The sequence below is a fragment of the Schistocerca americana genome, chromosome 1 (assembly GCF_021461395.2).
Source record: "Schistocerca americana isolate TAMUIC-IGC-003095 chromosome 1, iqSchAmer2.1, whole genome shotgun sequence".
Classification (NCBI taxonomy): Eukaryota; Metazoa; Arthropoda; class Insecta; order Orthoptera; family Acrididae; genus Schistocerca; species Schistocerca americana.
The window spans coordinates 515,647,161-515,662,114 of record NC_060119.1 but is presented as its reverse complement, the minus strand read 5'-3'; the positions used below and the strand labels follow the sequence as shown (position 1 = coordinate 515,662,114).

Below are 14,954 nucleotides of genomic sequence, written 5' to 3'. Positions count from 1 at the left end.
TATTTATTCCTTAATGAAATTTGTCATTAAAAATTCCTTAATGAAATTTGTCATTAAAAATATATCACTTTTTCAAACCAAAAGCTCAATTCGTGGAATCAATACTAGAAATAAGAATAATCTTCACAAGGATTTAAAGTCATATATAAAGATGATGTGAATTACCAAACGAAAGTGCTGGCAGATTGATAGACACACAAACACAAACATACACACAAAATTTTTGTGTTTGTTTGTGTGTCTATCAACCTGCCACCAGCACTTTCGTTTGGTAAGTCACATCATCTTTGTTTTTAGATATATTTTTCCCATGTGGAATGTTTCCCTCTTTTTTATATATATCTTCTGCACAATTTCAGTGCAGTAATGCGTTCATTGTAAATGTGTGTGTGTGTGTGTGTGTGTGTGTGTGTGAGAGAGAGAGAGAGAGAGAGAGAGAGAGAGAGAGAGAGAGAGAGAACAATCTAACTTCTGCACCATTTCAGTGCAGTAATGTGTTCATTGTAAATAAGTATTATAGTAGTTGTATTACATGTTTATTACCTTATAAATAAATAAAAAACTTTTTTATTTTAAATTCCGTGCATTAGTATATGTAAAATGACTCTTTCATATAGTGTTCATTAAAAAATGACAATCATTCCACTTGGGACCTGTGAAATGGTACATTAGCTTAGTTGTTTTAGTTGTAAATATTTGTCATGTACTGTTGTTTTTCTGACATGTTCCACATCCTGGAGGGCCTCCTCACTACGGATCAATTGGAATGAAGTAAATCTAATCATCTTCTAGATATGAGAGTTTCTGCATAGCAAAAGGATAATAGGACTGCGCTAGATATCATGAGCTTTAATCACGAAACTGGCAGCACGATTTTGACCAATTACAGGAATGTGCATTGTATTCTTACGTATCAATGAGTGGCTGCCACATCAAACATAAAAAAAAAAACGATAGGCCTAATTTTAGAATTCGGATCGTTATTTGGGCACACAATTGCGAGAATGTACGCCTTCCATTTGCTAACTGAAGGAAGGCTTGGGCGTCTCTTAGTACGTGTACTTTCCCTAAAGTGCGGCAATGTTTTTCTTCTCACAAATCCAAACAGATTTGTATTACTGAGTACTGGCAATCACTGCCCTTTACTATAATTATGATTAAGTAATGTCAATGCATTACTTAGGTGCTGTAAAAAATTCTGCCAACAATTCATTCTAGTCACAGGTCAACTTTTCTGTAAACAAAAACGCGATTCGAGGCGAAAGTACATGTATTTGGTGAAAGTTTGCAGCTAATAGACACAATCTGTAATCATTGTCATTCCATTCAGTTGTGGTGCAGTGTGTCAATGCGCATACAAATGAGATTTTAATACGTTGGGTAACGCAGTGCTCACTATTATAACAATAGGAATGTGGTATTTCTTATCAGCTGCTTCAAATTCCCCTCGTCCTAGTATACTCACGCGATTTCACGTTTTCAACGATGCAATGGCGTCCACCACCAGCTGGCTTGTTGAGCCAATCGAAAGCAGCGTTTCTGGTAGCCACACTACAAACAGCCAACAAGAAGTGGCGTCATGCACGTCGTCCATCTTGTCCATACCTAAGAAATAAAGTAGTTTTCACATCTTTGTTAAGATTGTTGTTGCAATGACTGCAAATCAGATTAAAGGTAGCGGTTGGCCGCGAAGAGGAAGTCAAAATGCAACTTTCGATGCCAAATATGTCGCAAATCAGTCGATTACTATCAACAGGACAATTAATCTGTGAGTAGTAGAGTACTTCTTTTCCTGTAAAGCGAGGGCCACCGATTCGTAGGCGCAGGGGCTGGCATGGTGGACGTGTTTTGTTAGTTAGGCGGTGTGGGAACCCTGTGCGTTAGTAAAGTGAGCGACAAAGTTGAAAGCTTGGTGTGTAGGGCGTTGCTAAAGTATTTGTGGCTGGTCTTTAATGCCTGAAGAATCACTAATTATGTTGCACGAGAAAAGAACCCTTTCTCGCGACATTAAAATGTAAGCGAAGTCTTATTTGTATCTGACTCGTTAGGTTATATTTATTTGGAAAGAAATGCTGTTTACTTACTACGCATCCGTATCACTTTTGTTGTTACTGAAATAATTCCTTGCACGGTGTGTTTTGTGTAACGGGTATAGTAATTTTGCGTAATAAATGAACCGGTACGGCACGTATTTTGAATTCCTCATTTAATATCGACATCTTGGGGGACGTTTCGGCATAATTGCCGATGGATTTCTGGAGGTTAAAACAGTAAACACAGTGCTTTTTTAATTGAAAAGTGGTTAAAATACCAATATCGAATGTGTTGAATTGTTTGTAGAAATTTTATAAACAAAGTTTGAGAGGTTTCTAACTTTTACGTAAGTATAGGAATGTTGATGGCGACATGCTTTGCGGTGCATAACGATGATAACAGCCGCAAGTTAAATTCATTGATAGAGAGGGTAAAGAAACTTATAAATGAACACAAGACTTTTATAAACTTCAGGAAGCTTCGTATCATGTTTGGAAGCATTGGTGTCTCTAGAATTCGCCGTAACAGAAAGAATCAGACATTTTCATCACCGGCACTTTCCATCTCACAGTTTTGAACGGTTGATATATCTGGAGAGGGCGCATGAAAGTAGTAGTCTTAAAAGTATAAGAATAAAGACGTCATGCATCTTGTATTATTGTACACATTACGTGTTCGGTAATCTGACATAATATATTCCTTTAACTGTTAACTAGTTGCAGATGGTCAGGATTATTTATGGCGCTAGTGTTGCTGATGTAATGTAACTGAGGTATGCGGTAAAACGTTTTTTTCTTTGATACAAATGTATTTTAAACGTTATTTTTATTAGGTACCCACTCACCAACTACACCTTTGGAACTAAGGAGCCTTTATTTGAGAAGGATCCATCAGTGCCTGCAAGGTTTCAAAGGATGAGGGATGAATTTGAAAAGATTGGAATGCGAAGAAGTGTTGAAGGAGTTCTACTTGTACATGAGCATGGTTTACCACATGTTTTGTTATTACAACTTGGGACAACATTCTTTAAATTGTGAGTACAGAAATGGTAACATTATGCTTACCTTTCATTGAATTTTCTCTCTCTCTCTCTCTCTCTCTCTCTCTCTCTCTCTCTCTGTGTGTTTTTGTGTGTGTGTGTGTGTGTGTGTGTGTGTGTCCCTAACATCTTAGATTATATTCCTCTAGTAGAAGGAATAGTTTGATAGGACACATCTTGAGGCTGGTAAATGGAGGAAAGTGTGGAAGGTAAAAATTATAGAGGGAGATGACTACAGCAAACGGATTTGAATAGATGTGGGTTTCAACAGGTATGTGCAGATGAAGAGGCTTGCAGTGGTAGGCTAGCATGGAGAGCTGCTTCAGACTGAAAATCACAACACGCAGAAGGGACTGCTTCGAGACTTGTTTTTAGTGTGCAGAAGTGTTGAACTGTGGTTTCATTGAATGTTTTGATGACATGTAATGTTTTCTACAGTCTCTTGTAATGAAATGTAGAAGTCATTTAACAGCAGTAGGGGGTGTTTAACATTTCATGAAGTCTCGGTTCCATACCACTTCCTTTGAAACAGTAATTTTCACAGTTGTTTGGAAAGGTAAACAAGATTGTTTACAACAAAAGTTATTCAGTTATAAATGAGAAGACTGTTCCTCATAGAAATAAATCACAGGAAACTACCCTCAAAGTGCAGTGATTTCTGTGTGAAAGTGAAAGAATGCTCTTTGCAGAAACCACTGGTGCTATTACGAGAGAAATTTAGTGGTACTGAGGTACTTGTGTGGATGTAGTGCATTGTAGCAGTCACTTAAGTGTTCAGAGCAACAGTAGTTGCGGAAATTGTGATATGTGATTGTAGTAGATTGTGACGAGATTTTTTATAATGATCATATTGAGATCATTTCCAACAAAAGTACACTAGACTCTTACTAAATCAGCCATTCCTCGCACATATGGGTGCTGGATTTGTAGAAGTGCTGGACAGTCGAGTGTCAAAAATTTAGTGTAATCACATAGGGATTGTACTTTATCAAATCAAAAGATAGATTCATTTTTACAGAAAACTTAGTCCTTGGATGTGTACATGCACATTAGTATCACTCGACATTCACTATGAAACGTGTCCCAAAGTTTTAATTGTCACCATGATGATACGCATTGGTAGTATGCTTTATCACACACGTCTTTCCAAGCATTTCATAGGTCCTGCCCTGTTTCTGATTGTTGCATAATGTACTCATGGAAAACGTCTCCAGCTTCAGCTTGAGCAGTTTGAGGTATCATATGTTCTCTCTTCGTATATCCTTTTCTTCATTAGTTTCATCGTAACTTACCTGTGAGCTTATGATTACCTCTTTTCTGCTGAAGTTTGATCATAAATAGTTGCTCATCCAATATCGTTGACAGGGACAATGGTTTTCTGTGAGGAACCTTAGTTCAGTTTATATCTAATTTCGAGTTTCTGCTTGAAGTCTTGCTTAATGTATTTCTCTTTAGAAAGTATGATAATTATCCGTAAGAAAAGCCACCATTTCAAAGTGTACAGTAATGCTGAACATTGCATTAACTGACAACATTGTTGCAGAGAAAATTTCATTATTGTAGGCGACATTTCAGATTGAACCACTTAAAGCTGGAAGTGTGCCGGACTACTGAGGTTCAGTGTATTTCTGAAGTTATTGTAACATAAGTGTGAGTTTGCACTATTGCATTTGATCAGTTATGTAGAAACAATGGAGGCAGTATGTGTGTTTGATATAAATTTATTACATTTCATGCCCTTTTTGTGAGTTATGTAGTATGCTAGTTTTAGGCATTATGATTTCATGGAAGTTACTGCATGGGGATTGTTTCTAGGCAAAATGCGAAATTGCTGTCAAAAAGTCTTGTGAAATGATGGCTGCTTGAAAAGTGTGCTCATAGTAAAACCATTCTATAAAACAATTGTTTATTTTTTGGAAAATTATTCTTGTTTTCATTGCTAGCTTTGTCAGTTTTGTGAGGAATTTCTTTCCTGCTTATTTGAAAGGTGTAATACTTTTGTGGAAAAGTGTCTCAAAATTGTATAAAACATTTATCCTTTGACTGCTGTTAATGAGTTTACTCGTCGTGCTGCCTGCTGCTCCCTAGCTGATAACAAGTTTAGTTGCAGCTGCTGCAATTCCGCTGAGTGCTGTTGATGAGCTAAGTTACACCTGTTTGCCAGCCCCTGAGAGCTGGTGACGAGTATAGATGTGCTGCTACACGAGTGCTGATGAAGAGAGAGGTCCCCAATGGACTTCCCACACCGTGTCTCAGTAGCCTTTTGCAGATCTGGCTGCTAGCTTGTTATCTGATTCTCTGTCTGTTGTGAGTTTAGATCTGGGGCGGGCAGGAATCCTGCACCTGTGCGGTGCACTTGCACGTGTGCAGTTAACAGGTGTTCAGCATACACACGGGCAAGCTGGCCACCCGCTTCTCTTCCCTCCCCACCATACTGTCTCTCCGCTCCTTCCTCGGTAATGCGTTTTGTTTACTAGCTTGCTTTATTGAAAGAAGGAATAAAGTTAGTAGGAGTGCTTGAAAGAAATCATGGCTTGAAAGAGTACCTAGTACCTACGATATGTTTTATTTAATTATCACATGTGGAGTTTACAATACGTTTAATGTCTGGAACAAAATTTCTACATACAAACGCAAACAGTTATGTAAATTTTCATCACTTATGTTTGCTCTTAACTCAGACTTATTAATTTTCATAACAGGAAAAAATCTCTCACAAACATATGTCGAGCCAAACATTGACATTATCTTCATGGCTTCACAATGGAGATGAGGAAACTCTTGCTGTGGAAAGTCGTGATAAAAGTCTATTACACATCTTGCCAAAAGGAACTTGTCTCTGACGAGAATTACACTGTAGATCTATTAATTCCATTTGCAAATTGGTATGAATATCATCTACAGAAACAGTAAATGGTCTCGAGAACCATTCAAAAGCTTGGGATAAATATGACATACGCCCAAAACGCTTGAGAAGTTCCTCTTTTGGTGCACCAAGTGCGGAAACATATTCTTTGCAATTCTGCTCTCACACGCAGTAGACAGAGTAGGGAAATGCACTGTGTTTCCCGACGAGAGCTGTCGTTCCCACAGTTCAAGCTTGCACCTTTTCAGCCATTTCACAAATTAGCTGATTTTCTCTTTGCAAACTTGTGTTCAATGCATTCATGTGTCCAGTAATGTCCACTAAAAATGCAAGTTCGGCAACCCACTCTGGATCTTCTAACTTGGGGTCGTACCTTCCTTTGTCCTTTAAAAAATGATTTATTGGCGTTCTCAGCTCAAAAAATCTTTTGAGTACATTACCGCAGCCAAGCCAGCGTACTTCACTGTGGTATGGTATGCCACTGTACTCTTCCCCAATTTCAGCTAAATATGTGTGAAACTGTGTATGTGTAAGCCCATGGGATCTCAAATAATTAACTGCCCGAATAACCACTTGCATGTTTTTCTGCTTTTGCACAGAGTACTTCTTGGTGCAAAATGCAGTGGATGCTGTACAGTGATTCTTCTGTATGCTGTAGCTTTTTTCTTAGTAATCCAGCAAATACCATTTGTTCCCCTTTCATTGCAGGTGCTCTCTCTGTTGTCACTGACACCAAACGTTCCCAGTTTAAGCTGGCTGAATAGACAGCTTTTTCAACGCCTTATAGGATGTCCCTGCCGGTGGTCATGCTTTTTAAAGATATCATATCTAACACAGCCTCTGTTATGTGCAGAGCAGTGTCCACACTGTAGACATAAATCACTGATTGCGCAATGTCTGAAATATCTGTGGACTCAAGTGCGGTGGAAAATGAAATAAAATCCTGCACTGCTTTCCTTAGTTGACGGTAAACGCCACCTGCCATGACACACAAACGACGACATACAGTCCGCCGAGAAAGAGTGATAGCTCAAGACTGATTTGCATTCAGTGGACAAAGTAAATCGGCAGCGTCACTGATGTCCACCTATATAAACGCACATTCAGCAAATGGTTTTCCAGCTCTCGCTATATTAAGTGCAGTCTTATAACTTGCACGTACTGCTATACTATCATTGTTGTCCTCCTGAAAAATTGAAAACAGTGCTCTGTAAAATGTTAAATCAGTTAGATGAGAGTCATGACGAAAGAAAGTTGCAGATCTCTCATAACAAAAGCAACTTACGTCAGATTCATCTAGTATTGTCAGATCGCTCTTAAGCTCTGTCAGTTTCCCTATCTGCTCAGAATCCTACAATAAATTGTACTCATCCTTGTGAAATTTATTATAATGGCGTTCAATACGAAACTTCCGCTGACCAGTGAGAATACTGCCACATATTAAACATTTCGAATTTTCACGTTTTTGCACCAAGAAAACATGATTCTCCCATTCCTTTTTAAAAGATAGCAATTCTCCACTTCTCTGTTTCCTTGATTCACTCTGCATTTTCTCGTTCTTGAAATACAACGTTCACTACGTAGTGGTCACTTCGCATCATCGTCTGCAGCTTAGCCTAGTACGACACCGCTGCAACCTGCCGGCTGTCGCCACTGCCCCGGTTGACGATTGCACGTGAGCAGCACGTGCAGCGCTGTGCGCTCATGAGCCGCGTGCAACGTTTGCCCATCCCTGGTTTAGGTTCATCAGTATGTACATCAGTCTTCTTGTAGTCCTGTATCTTACTGAGAAAACGGCAAGACGATGTGGGTGCCCTGGGGAAGAAATCATGGAGATTCTTAAAAGGAGTGACAGTGAGGACAAACTACATCATTTTGGTGAAAGTGATGGCTGTTCCACAGAATCGGAGAGCTGTAGTAATAAACCATCAAAGTCGACAGGGGTGTCAGTGCTTATATTTAACAAAAGACATTAGTTGTTTTGAATCTGAAGAATTAGGTGATTGTGAAATTCCTATGAAGAAATCGCATCTTACCGATAAGTTTGATTGGAAAGAAAATGGTTTTCAGCCAGTTAATCATTATTTGATGACCTACTATTGGGTCGTGTGTCAAATAAGGAATGAGCCAAGTGTTCTGTCAGTTTTCATGTTATTCCTTATAGAAGAACTATTGAACCATATAGCTGACAAAAAAATTGGTTTTATTTATTCACCAAGGAGAATAATCCAGAATCCGTGCGTTCTCGAATATCAAAGTAGAAAGATACTGAATGTGAAGAAATGTTTTGTTTGATGGGTGTGTGTCTTCTGATGCCTCGCATTAAGAAACTGAAAATTAGCGAATACTGGACCAGATATGTTTTCCTAAATACTCCAGTTTTTAGTGAACGTATGTCAAGAGATCGCTTTTCATTACTTATGAGAATGTTACATTTCAGTGACTACTCTACTAATATTGGAGGGACAGATTATTAAAAATTAGGGATATTGTCAGGAAATTTTGTACAGCTTTCCGTTGTGCATTGAATCCACATCAGAAACTCTGCATTGATGAAAGTTTGTTATTATTCAAAGGACGCTCATCATTCAGACAATTCATTCCATTGAAATGGAGTAGATTCGGAATAAAAACATTTGTGTTACACGATTGTAAGACTGGCAAGGTCTTAGATTTCATTGTTCATTCAGTGACCTCAACAGAAACTGAATTCCACAATTTGGGGAAAAGTGGTAACACAGTGGGAACACTTATAAAGCCCTATTTAGAATGTGGACATTGGTGCTGAAGCCCAGACTTATTTTTCTGGCTCCATAGTCGTGGAAGAATGCATGTGGTACTGTCTGCAAGAACAGACACCAAACATGCTGAAACTTAAGAAGAAACTGAAAAGAGGAGATATAGAATTTATATGTACTAATACAATGTTTGCTAAAAAGCGACAAAAGGGAAGTGTGGGTGACGAACACATGTAACACCACAAAAATGGTCGACGTGGGAAAGACTGATAGAAATACTGAGAGAAAATTAAGAAATCACAAAGCATTGTAAATTATAACTTGAACATGGGAGCAGTTGACTGTTCTGATAAGTTGCTTAGCTCTGTAAGATGTATAGGGAAAACAATGGAGTGGTACAAGAAGTTTTCTTTTCACATTCTCGATCTGTGTGTGTTGTAAATGCTTGTGTCCTACACAGGTAATTAACACATTGTAAAATGTTGATAGAGTTTCATCTGTTACTGGTAAAGGAACTTACTGAAACATAGGCATCAGAGCACAGAAAAGCTGGCTGGCAGGGGTAGGTGTTCTGATGATAACCTCTAAAGTTTGTGGGGAAGGAATTTTCCAAACATAATAAGTGAGCATTCCAAGAGACGCATGGTAACACATAAATGCACTGTTTTCTAGAAACAGCAAATGCGCCGAGAAAGCAGGTTTGAATGTAAAACTTGCAACGTGCCACTGTGGGTTGTACCCTGTTTTAAAACTAACACACAAAAAATAATTACTAATCACAACACAGAACAAATACAGTGGTGCTATCAGAAAAAAACATCGAAAATGAAAAAATTATAAAAAGTAAAAACAAAATAAAAATCTATTCTTAACTTCGCCATTGTTGGTGCAATGCCCGGAGCGAAAAGGAGGATGGAAAATATATTCACACAGTGTAAAAGGAACTCCTAAATTTACAGTTCATGACTTTCAATCTGCTCTAAAAAGGAATTTAATATCCTAACAAAAAGACAGACTTCACAGCTTTCAAATGTTGGAAAATCTGTTGAGAACTTAGTGCAACAATTAAAAGCACAGTAGAAGAAAAAAGATCTCTTGCAGATATTCAATCATTTCCAGTGATTCCAAATTATAAAGCAGCGATTACCATCTGCAAAGGACAGCTGCATCTGTACATGGATGGAACACTTTACAATCAGGGACGGCCAAGAACGCGGCACGTGTGCATGCACGCGTGCCGAGCTTTCACACGAGTGCAGATCGCTCCCTTCTGACGTCACATGTCCCCCACCACCACACCAGCTGACTGTGCACACATGCGTGTAACTACGAACACGCCCCATGCGACAGTGCATTCGCGTAAAGAATACCGCCCTGCTAGCATGTGGCTTAGTTTCATATTACGACATTTGATAATATTAAGCTCTGTACAACACAAAGTGTTGAGCAATACTGAATCTTTGTTGGCTGTTGGTACACCTACAGAAAAATAACAATAACGCTGGGTTTGAAACTGCATTTCACCAACAATATCGTGCCTCTCACATCGTCACTCGTAAAATTCTTACAACATTTAAGCTGAGATATAGAAACGGATGTAAAAGTAGTCTACAGCATGCAGTATGATGTGGAATAAGTGATTCCAACTAATGTGAAACAAGCAAATTTTATTATCTGGAACTACTGCACAGAATTTGCAATAACTATAATTCTCAACAAAACATATGACAAATACAACAGAATTATCACCATTAATTTAATTATTTTTGGTTCGCTGTAGACATAATAAAGTTCATATCCGGCACATGGATAAACGTAGACAGTTTCTCGTATTTTCCTCCCTCAGATTGCCACGTAATCGTGACTTATTTAGTTTCATAATCTAAAAAAACCTTTCGCACACGTATGTCGATCCAAACATTGATATAACTTTTGCAGCCTCATTGTGGAGACGGGGAAACTCTTCCCGAGGAAAACCTTCGTAAAAGAATTTGTCCTTTAAATGGGAATTACACTGCAGATCGATCAATTCCATTTGCAAATGCACTGGGGCACTTTCAGCTTAAACGGCAAAGGGTCTAGAAAATAGTTAAAGAACAGATGTCAGACTGGCAGTGTCCTGAAACGTTTACAAAATTGTGCCTGTAGTTCCTCCAACAGAGAAACGAATTTTTCAGAAGTTGTGTTTTCTCTTACTTTGGAGAGCGTAGGGAAATGGGCGGTATTCTTTGTCATGAGTTGTTCCTTCCACAATGCGAGTTTCTTATATTAAATGCATCCACTTTTTTCATGAGATCAAAAATAAGCTCCTTCTCACCTTGCAAAGTCCTATTGAGAGCGTTCAAGTGTGCAGTCAGATCAACTGAAAAGGCAAGGTCTGCAATCCATTTTGGATCTTCTAATTTTGATTCTGCCTTTCCTTTTTCCTTCAGGAGCTCAACAATAGCGAGTCTTAAATTGAAAAATCTCTCGAGGCATGACCCTCGACTTAACCAACATATTTCCCAGTGCTAAATAACATCTCCGTACTCTTTGTTCAGTTTCATGAGAAACTGTTGAAACTGATGGTGTACTAAGCCATGCGACTTCAAAAAATTTACTGTGGTGACTACCAACTTCATCACGTGCTCCAAATTTGCATATTTAGCACAAAGAGCTTCTTGGTGTACAAAACAATGATTCCGTACAAATCTTACGTCGATCGTCCAAGTTTTTTACGCAACAATGCTACAAGCTTATTTTGAGGCCTCGAATTGCTGGCACTCCATCCGTAGTGACTGAAACTAACATTTTCCAGTTCAGGTCAATGGCTTCAACTGCCTCTTCCAACTGCTTTTAGCAAGTCTGTACCCCTCGTTGTGTCTTTCATTGGTACTAAATTTAACAGTTCTTCCATCACGTGCAAATTTGTGTCGACTCCACGAACGTAAATCGCTATTTGTGCTGTGTCCAAAATATTGGTGGACTCGTCCAAAGCAATCAAGAATGCAATAAACTTGCAGGCACTATCAATTAACTGCCTGTAGACATCCGCTTTGTCTGTGTAGAAAGACTAATTTCACTAAACTTCTTTACTTCCAGTGGCGTCAAGAGTTCCGTCACCTCAACAATACACTCCTTGATGAAATCACCATCACTGATAGGCTTATTCGCTGTTGCAATTTTGAGCGCTATTTTGTAGCTTGCTCTTAAATACAGGTTCGGTTGCAGTCTTAAAAAAAAATTGAGTGGACTCTAAATTCGAATTCTAACGACAAATATGTACGAATACAAACATCAGAAACACAAATATTTGTAAGGGGTACTCACGTTCAGTCTGTCTCGCTGCATAACACTACGTCTTCTTAATTCTGTCAACTTGCTTGATCTATCAGCCCCAACTAAATCATTAAGTTCTTTGTGTGTGGTGTTATAATGCTGTTCTATGGCAAATTTGTGGTGCCCGGCGAGTATGCGACTGCATAATAGATATTGAGAATTTTCATCTTCTCTTCGAAAAAATATTGCAATTCCCATTGAGCTCTGAAAGCTCGTTGCATTGTCACTACCACGCCTCTTTGTGAGTGTGTGTTCCATTGCAACAACCACTGTACAGTACTTATAAACTTCCTACAAATCGCTAACAAATAGCAGGGAATAAATATGGCTGCCACTATGAATCAACTATCGCAACCTATGCCGGATGAAAAGATGTCGCATCGCACAGCTAGTCTAATGTCGCGCCGTGCCGAGCAGTGCCGCGAAAGACCGAGAAAAGCCAAGTAGTGGCGAGGTGGACTGAACCCTGGACGGCAATATTATTATTGTTGTTGCTTTCTCCTGTTAATGACATAGTACAATGTTTTGAACAACAAAAACAATGTACAGTAATCTATGTCTTACTGCATTCAGTTTTGAGTTAGTACAGCGAGGATACCATAGAGTAGTGCAGATGATATAAATGGGTATGCAAGAAAGAACAGTAAACTACTGAGGTAAATGTAATGAATCACGTCACTTTCGGCATAAGCAATAAAAATCTTATAAAAAAAAATGCAAGATATAACTCTTAGCACTGGAAAATAGTTTTAACAATTCAGTTTGAGTCTGCAGTAATTCATCTGCAGAGAAACTCTGTAGTGAGCGCATTTATTCTGTATCAGCTGTGAGAGGGCACAGTGCTTCATCTGGAGTCATGGTCACTCCAGAAATATTCAGAGTGCAGGTGGCTGGGTTACGCCGCAGGCCGCAGCACCTCATTGTGCCAAGCAGATACTGCGCATCCAGCAGTCAAAGGGTTAAGCTTGAAATTTGAGTCCTACATTATGTTCTTTTCTTCATTACAGAATAACGGAGAGAATTTCTTATTGTTTAAATGAATACCAAGCTAAAATAGTCAGCGTTGACAAATTAGCCAAGATACTATTCAAAATTTGTTAAATGCTAGCTTACTTTGTTTACTTTCCCTCTTGTTAGCATCGTGGAATTATGGTAGATATGGTGAGACTCCAATCAATGTATTGTTTAAACTGTAGGAATGTGCAGTGGGTATATTTTGGTGAGGACAGTCTCCCATGTGAAGGCATCTTAAATTATATTGAGCGTTTTCTACTCGCATGTCTTGGTGGTTTACATACAACAGTTTAAACCTGTTTAGGAAGAACTGTAATATGCCTGGAGGCAGTCAATGGCATACAAATAATGTTTTCCTCATAGTCTAGGGAAGTCCTGTTTAGTATTATGGAAGGCTAAACATCCTCATTGTAAAGAGGCCTCTTCTAGTCTGTTTTTAAAGGTTCATCTACATCTACATTTATAGTTCGCAAGCCACCCAGTGGTGTGTGGCGGAGGGCACTTTACGTGCCTCTGTCATTACCTCCCTTTCCTGTTCCAGTCGTGTATGGTTCGCGGGAAGAACGACTGCCGGAAAGCCTCCATGTGCGCTCAATTCTCTCTAATTTTACATTCATGATCTACTCGGGAGGTGTAAGTAAGGGGGAAGCAATATATTCGATACCTCATCCAGAAACGCACCCTCTCGAAACCTGGACAGCAAGCAACACCGCAATGCAGAGAGCCTCTCTTGCAGAATCTGCCACTTGAGTTTGTTAAACATCTCCGTAACGCTATCACGGTTACCAAATAACCCTGTGACGAAACGCGCCGCTCTTCTTTGGATCTTCTCTATCTCCTCCGTCAACCCGACCTGGTACGGATCTCACACTGATGAGCAATACTCAAGTATAGGCCGAACTAGTGTTTTGTAAGCCACCTCCTTTGTTGATGGACTAAATTTTCTAAGGACTCTCCCAATGAATCTCAACCTGGTACCCGCCTTACCAACAATTAATTTTATATGATCATTCCACTTCAGATCGTTCCATACTCATACTCCCAGATATTTTACAGGAGTAACTGCTACCAGTGTTTGTTCCGCTATCATATAATCATACAATAAAGGATCTTCTTTCTATGTATTTGCAATACATTACATTTGTCTATTTGAAGGGTCAGTTGCCACTCCCTGCACCAAGTGCCTATCCGCTGCAGATCTTCCTGCATTTCGCTACAATTTTCTAATGCTGCAACTTATCAGTATACTACAGCATCATCCGCAAAAAGCCGCATGCAACTTCCGACACTATCTACTAGGCCATTTATATATATTGTGAAAAGCAATGGTCCCATAACACTCCCCTGTGGCACGCCAGAGGTTACTTTGTCTGTAGACGTCTCTCCATTGATAACAACATGCTGTGTTCTGTTTGCTAAAAACTCTTCAATCCAGCCACACAGCTGGTCTGATATTCCGTAGGCTCTTACTTTGTTTATCAGGCGACAGTGCGGAACTGTATCGAACGCCTTCCGGAAGTCAAGAAAGATAGCATCTACCTGGGAGCCTGTATCTAATATTTTCTGGGTCTCATGAACAAATAAAGCGAATTGGGTCTCACACGATCGCTGTTTCCGGAATCCATGTTGGTTCCTGCATAGTAGATTCTGGGTTTCCAAAAACAACATGATACTCGAGCAAAAAACATGTTCTAAAATTCAACAACAGATCGACGTCAGAGATATAGGTCTATAGTTTTGAGCATCTGCTCGACGACCCTTCTTGAAGACTGGGACTACCTGTGCTCTTTTCCAATCATTTGGAACCTTCCGTTCCTCTAGAGACTTGCGGTACACGGCTGTTAGAAGGGGGGCAAGTTCTTTCGCGTACTCTGTGTAGAATCGAATTGGTATCCCGTCAGGTCCGGTGGACTTTCCTCTGTTGAGTGATTCCAGTTGCTTTTCT

General features: G+C 39.3%; 2 protein-coding genes across 4 annotated transcripts in view; one reads left to right on the top strand and one right to left on the bottom strand.

The window, feature by feature from the left end:
* The window catches only part of LOC124605167 (protein BANP-like), a 194,381-nt gene extending 192,584 nt beyond the window's left edge, over positions 1–1,797 (bottom strand). Inside the window, exon 1 of the mRNA XM_047136663.1 lies at positions 1,466–1,797. The gene's annotated coding sequence lies outside the window, so the exon portion shown is untranslated. The remainder of the gene's footprint in view (positions 1–1,465) is intronic.
* Positions 1,557–14,954, top strand: part of LOC124605168 (cleavage and polyadenylation specificity factor subunit 5) — a 111,399-nt gene continuing 98,001 nt past the window's right edge. Inside the window, exons 1-2 of one of the 3 annotated variants that reach the window (XM_047136693.1) lie at positions 1,557–1,768; positions 2,867–3,067. In XM_047136693.1, coding sequence (XP_046992649.1) covers positions 1,653–1,768; positions 2,867–3,067 — 317 coding nt within the window. In that variant the 5' untranslated portion in view covers positions 1,557–1,652. Of the gene's footprint in view, positions 1,769–1,801; positions 2,015–2,866; positions 3,068–14,954 lie in introns of those variants that run through there. The other 2 variants (XM_047136677.1, XM_047136686.1) reach the window with 2 other exon arrangements.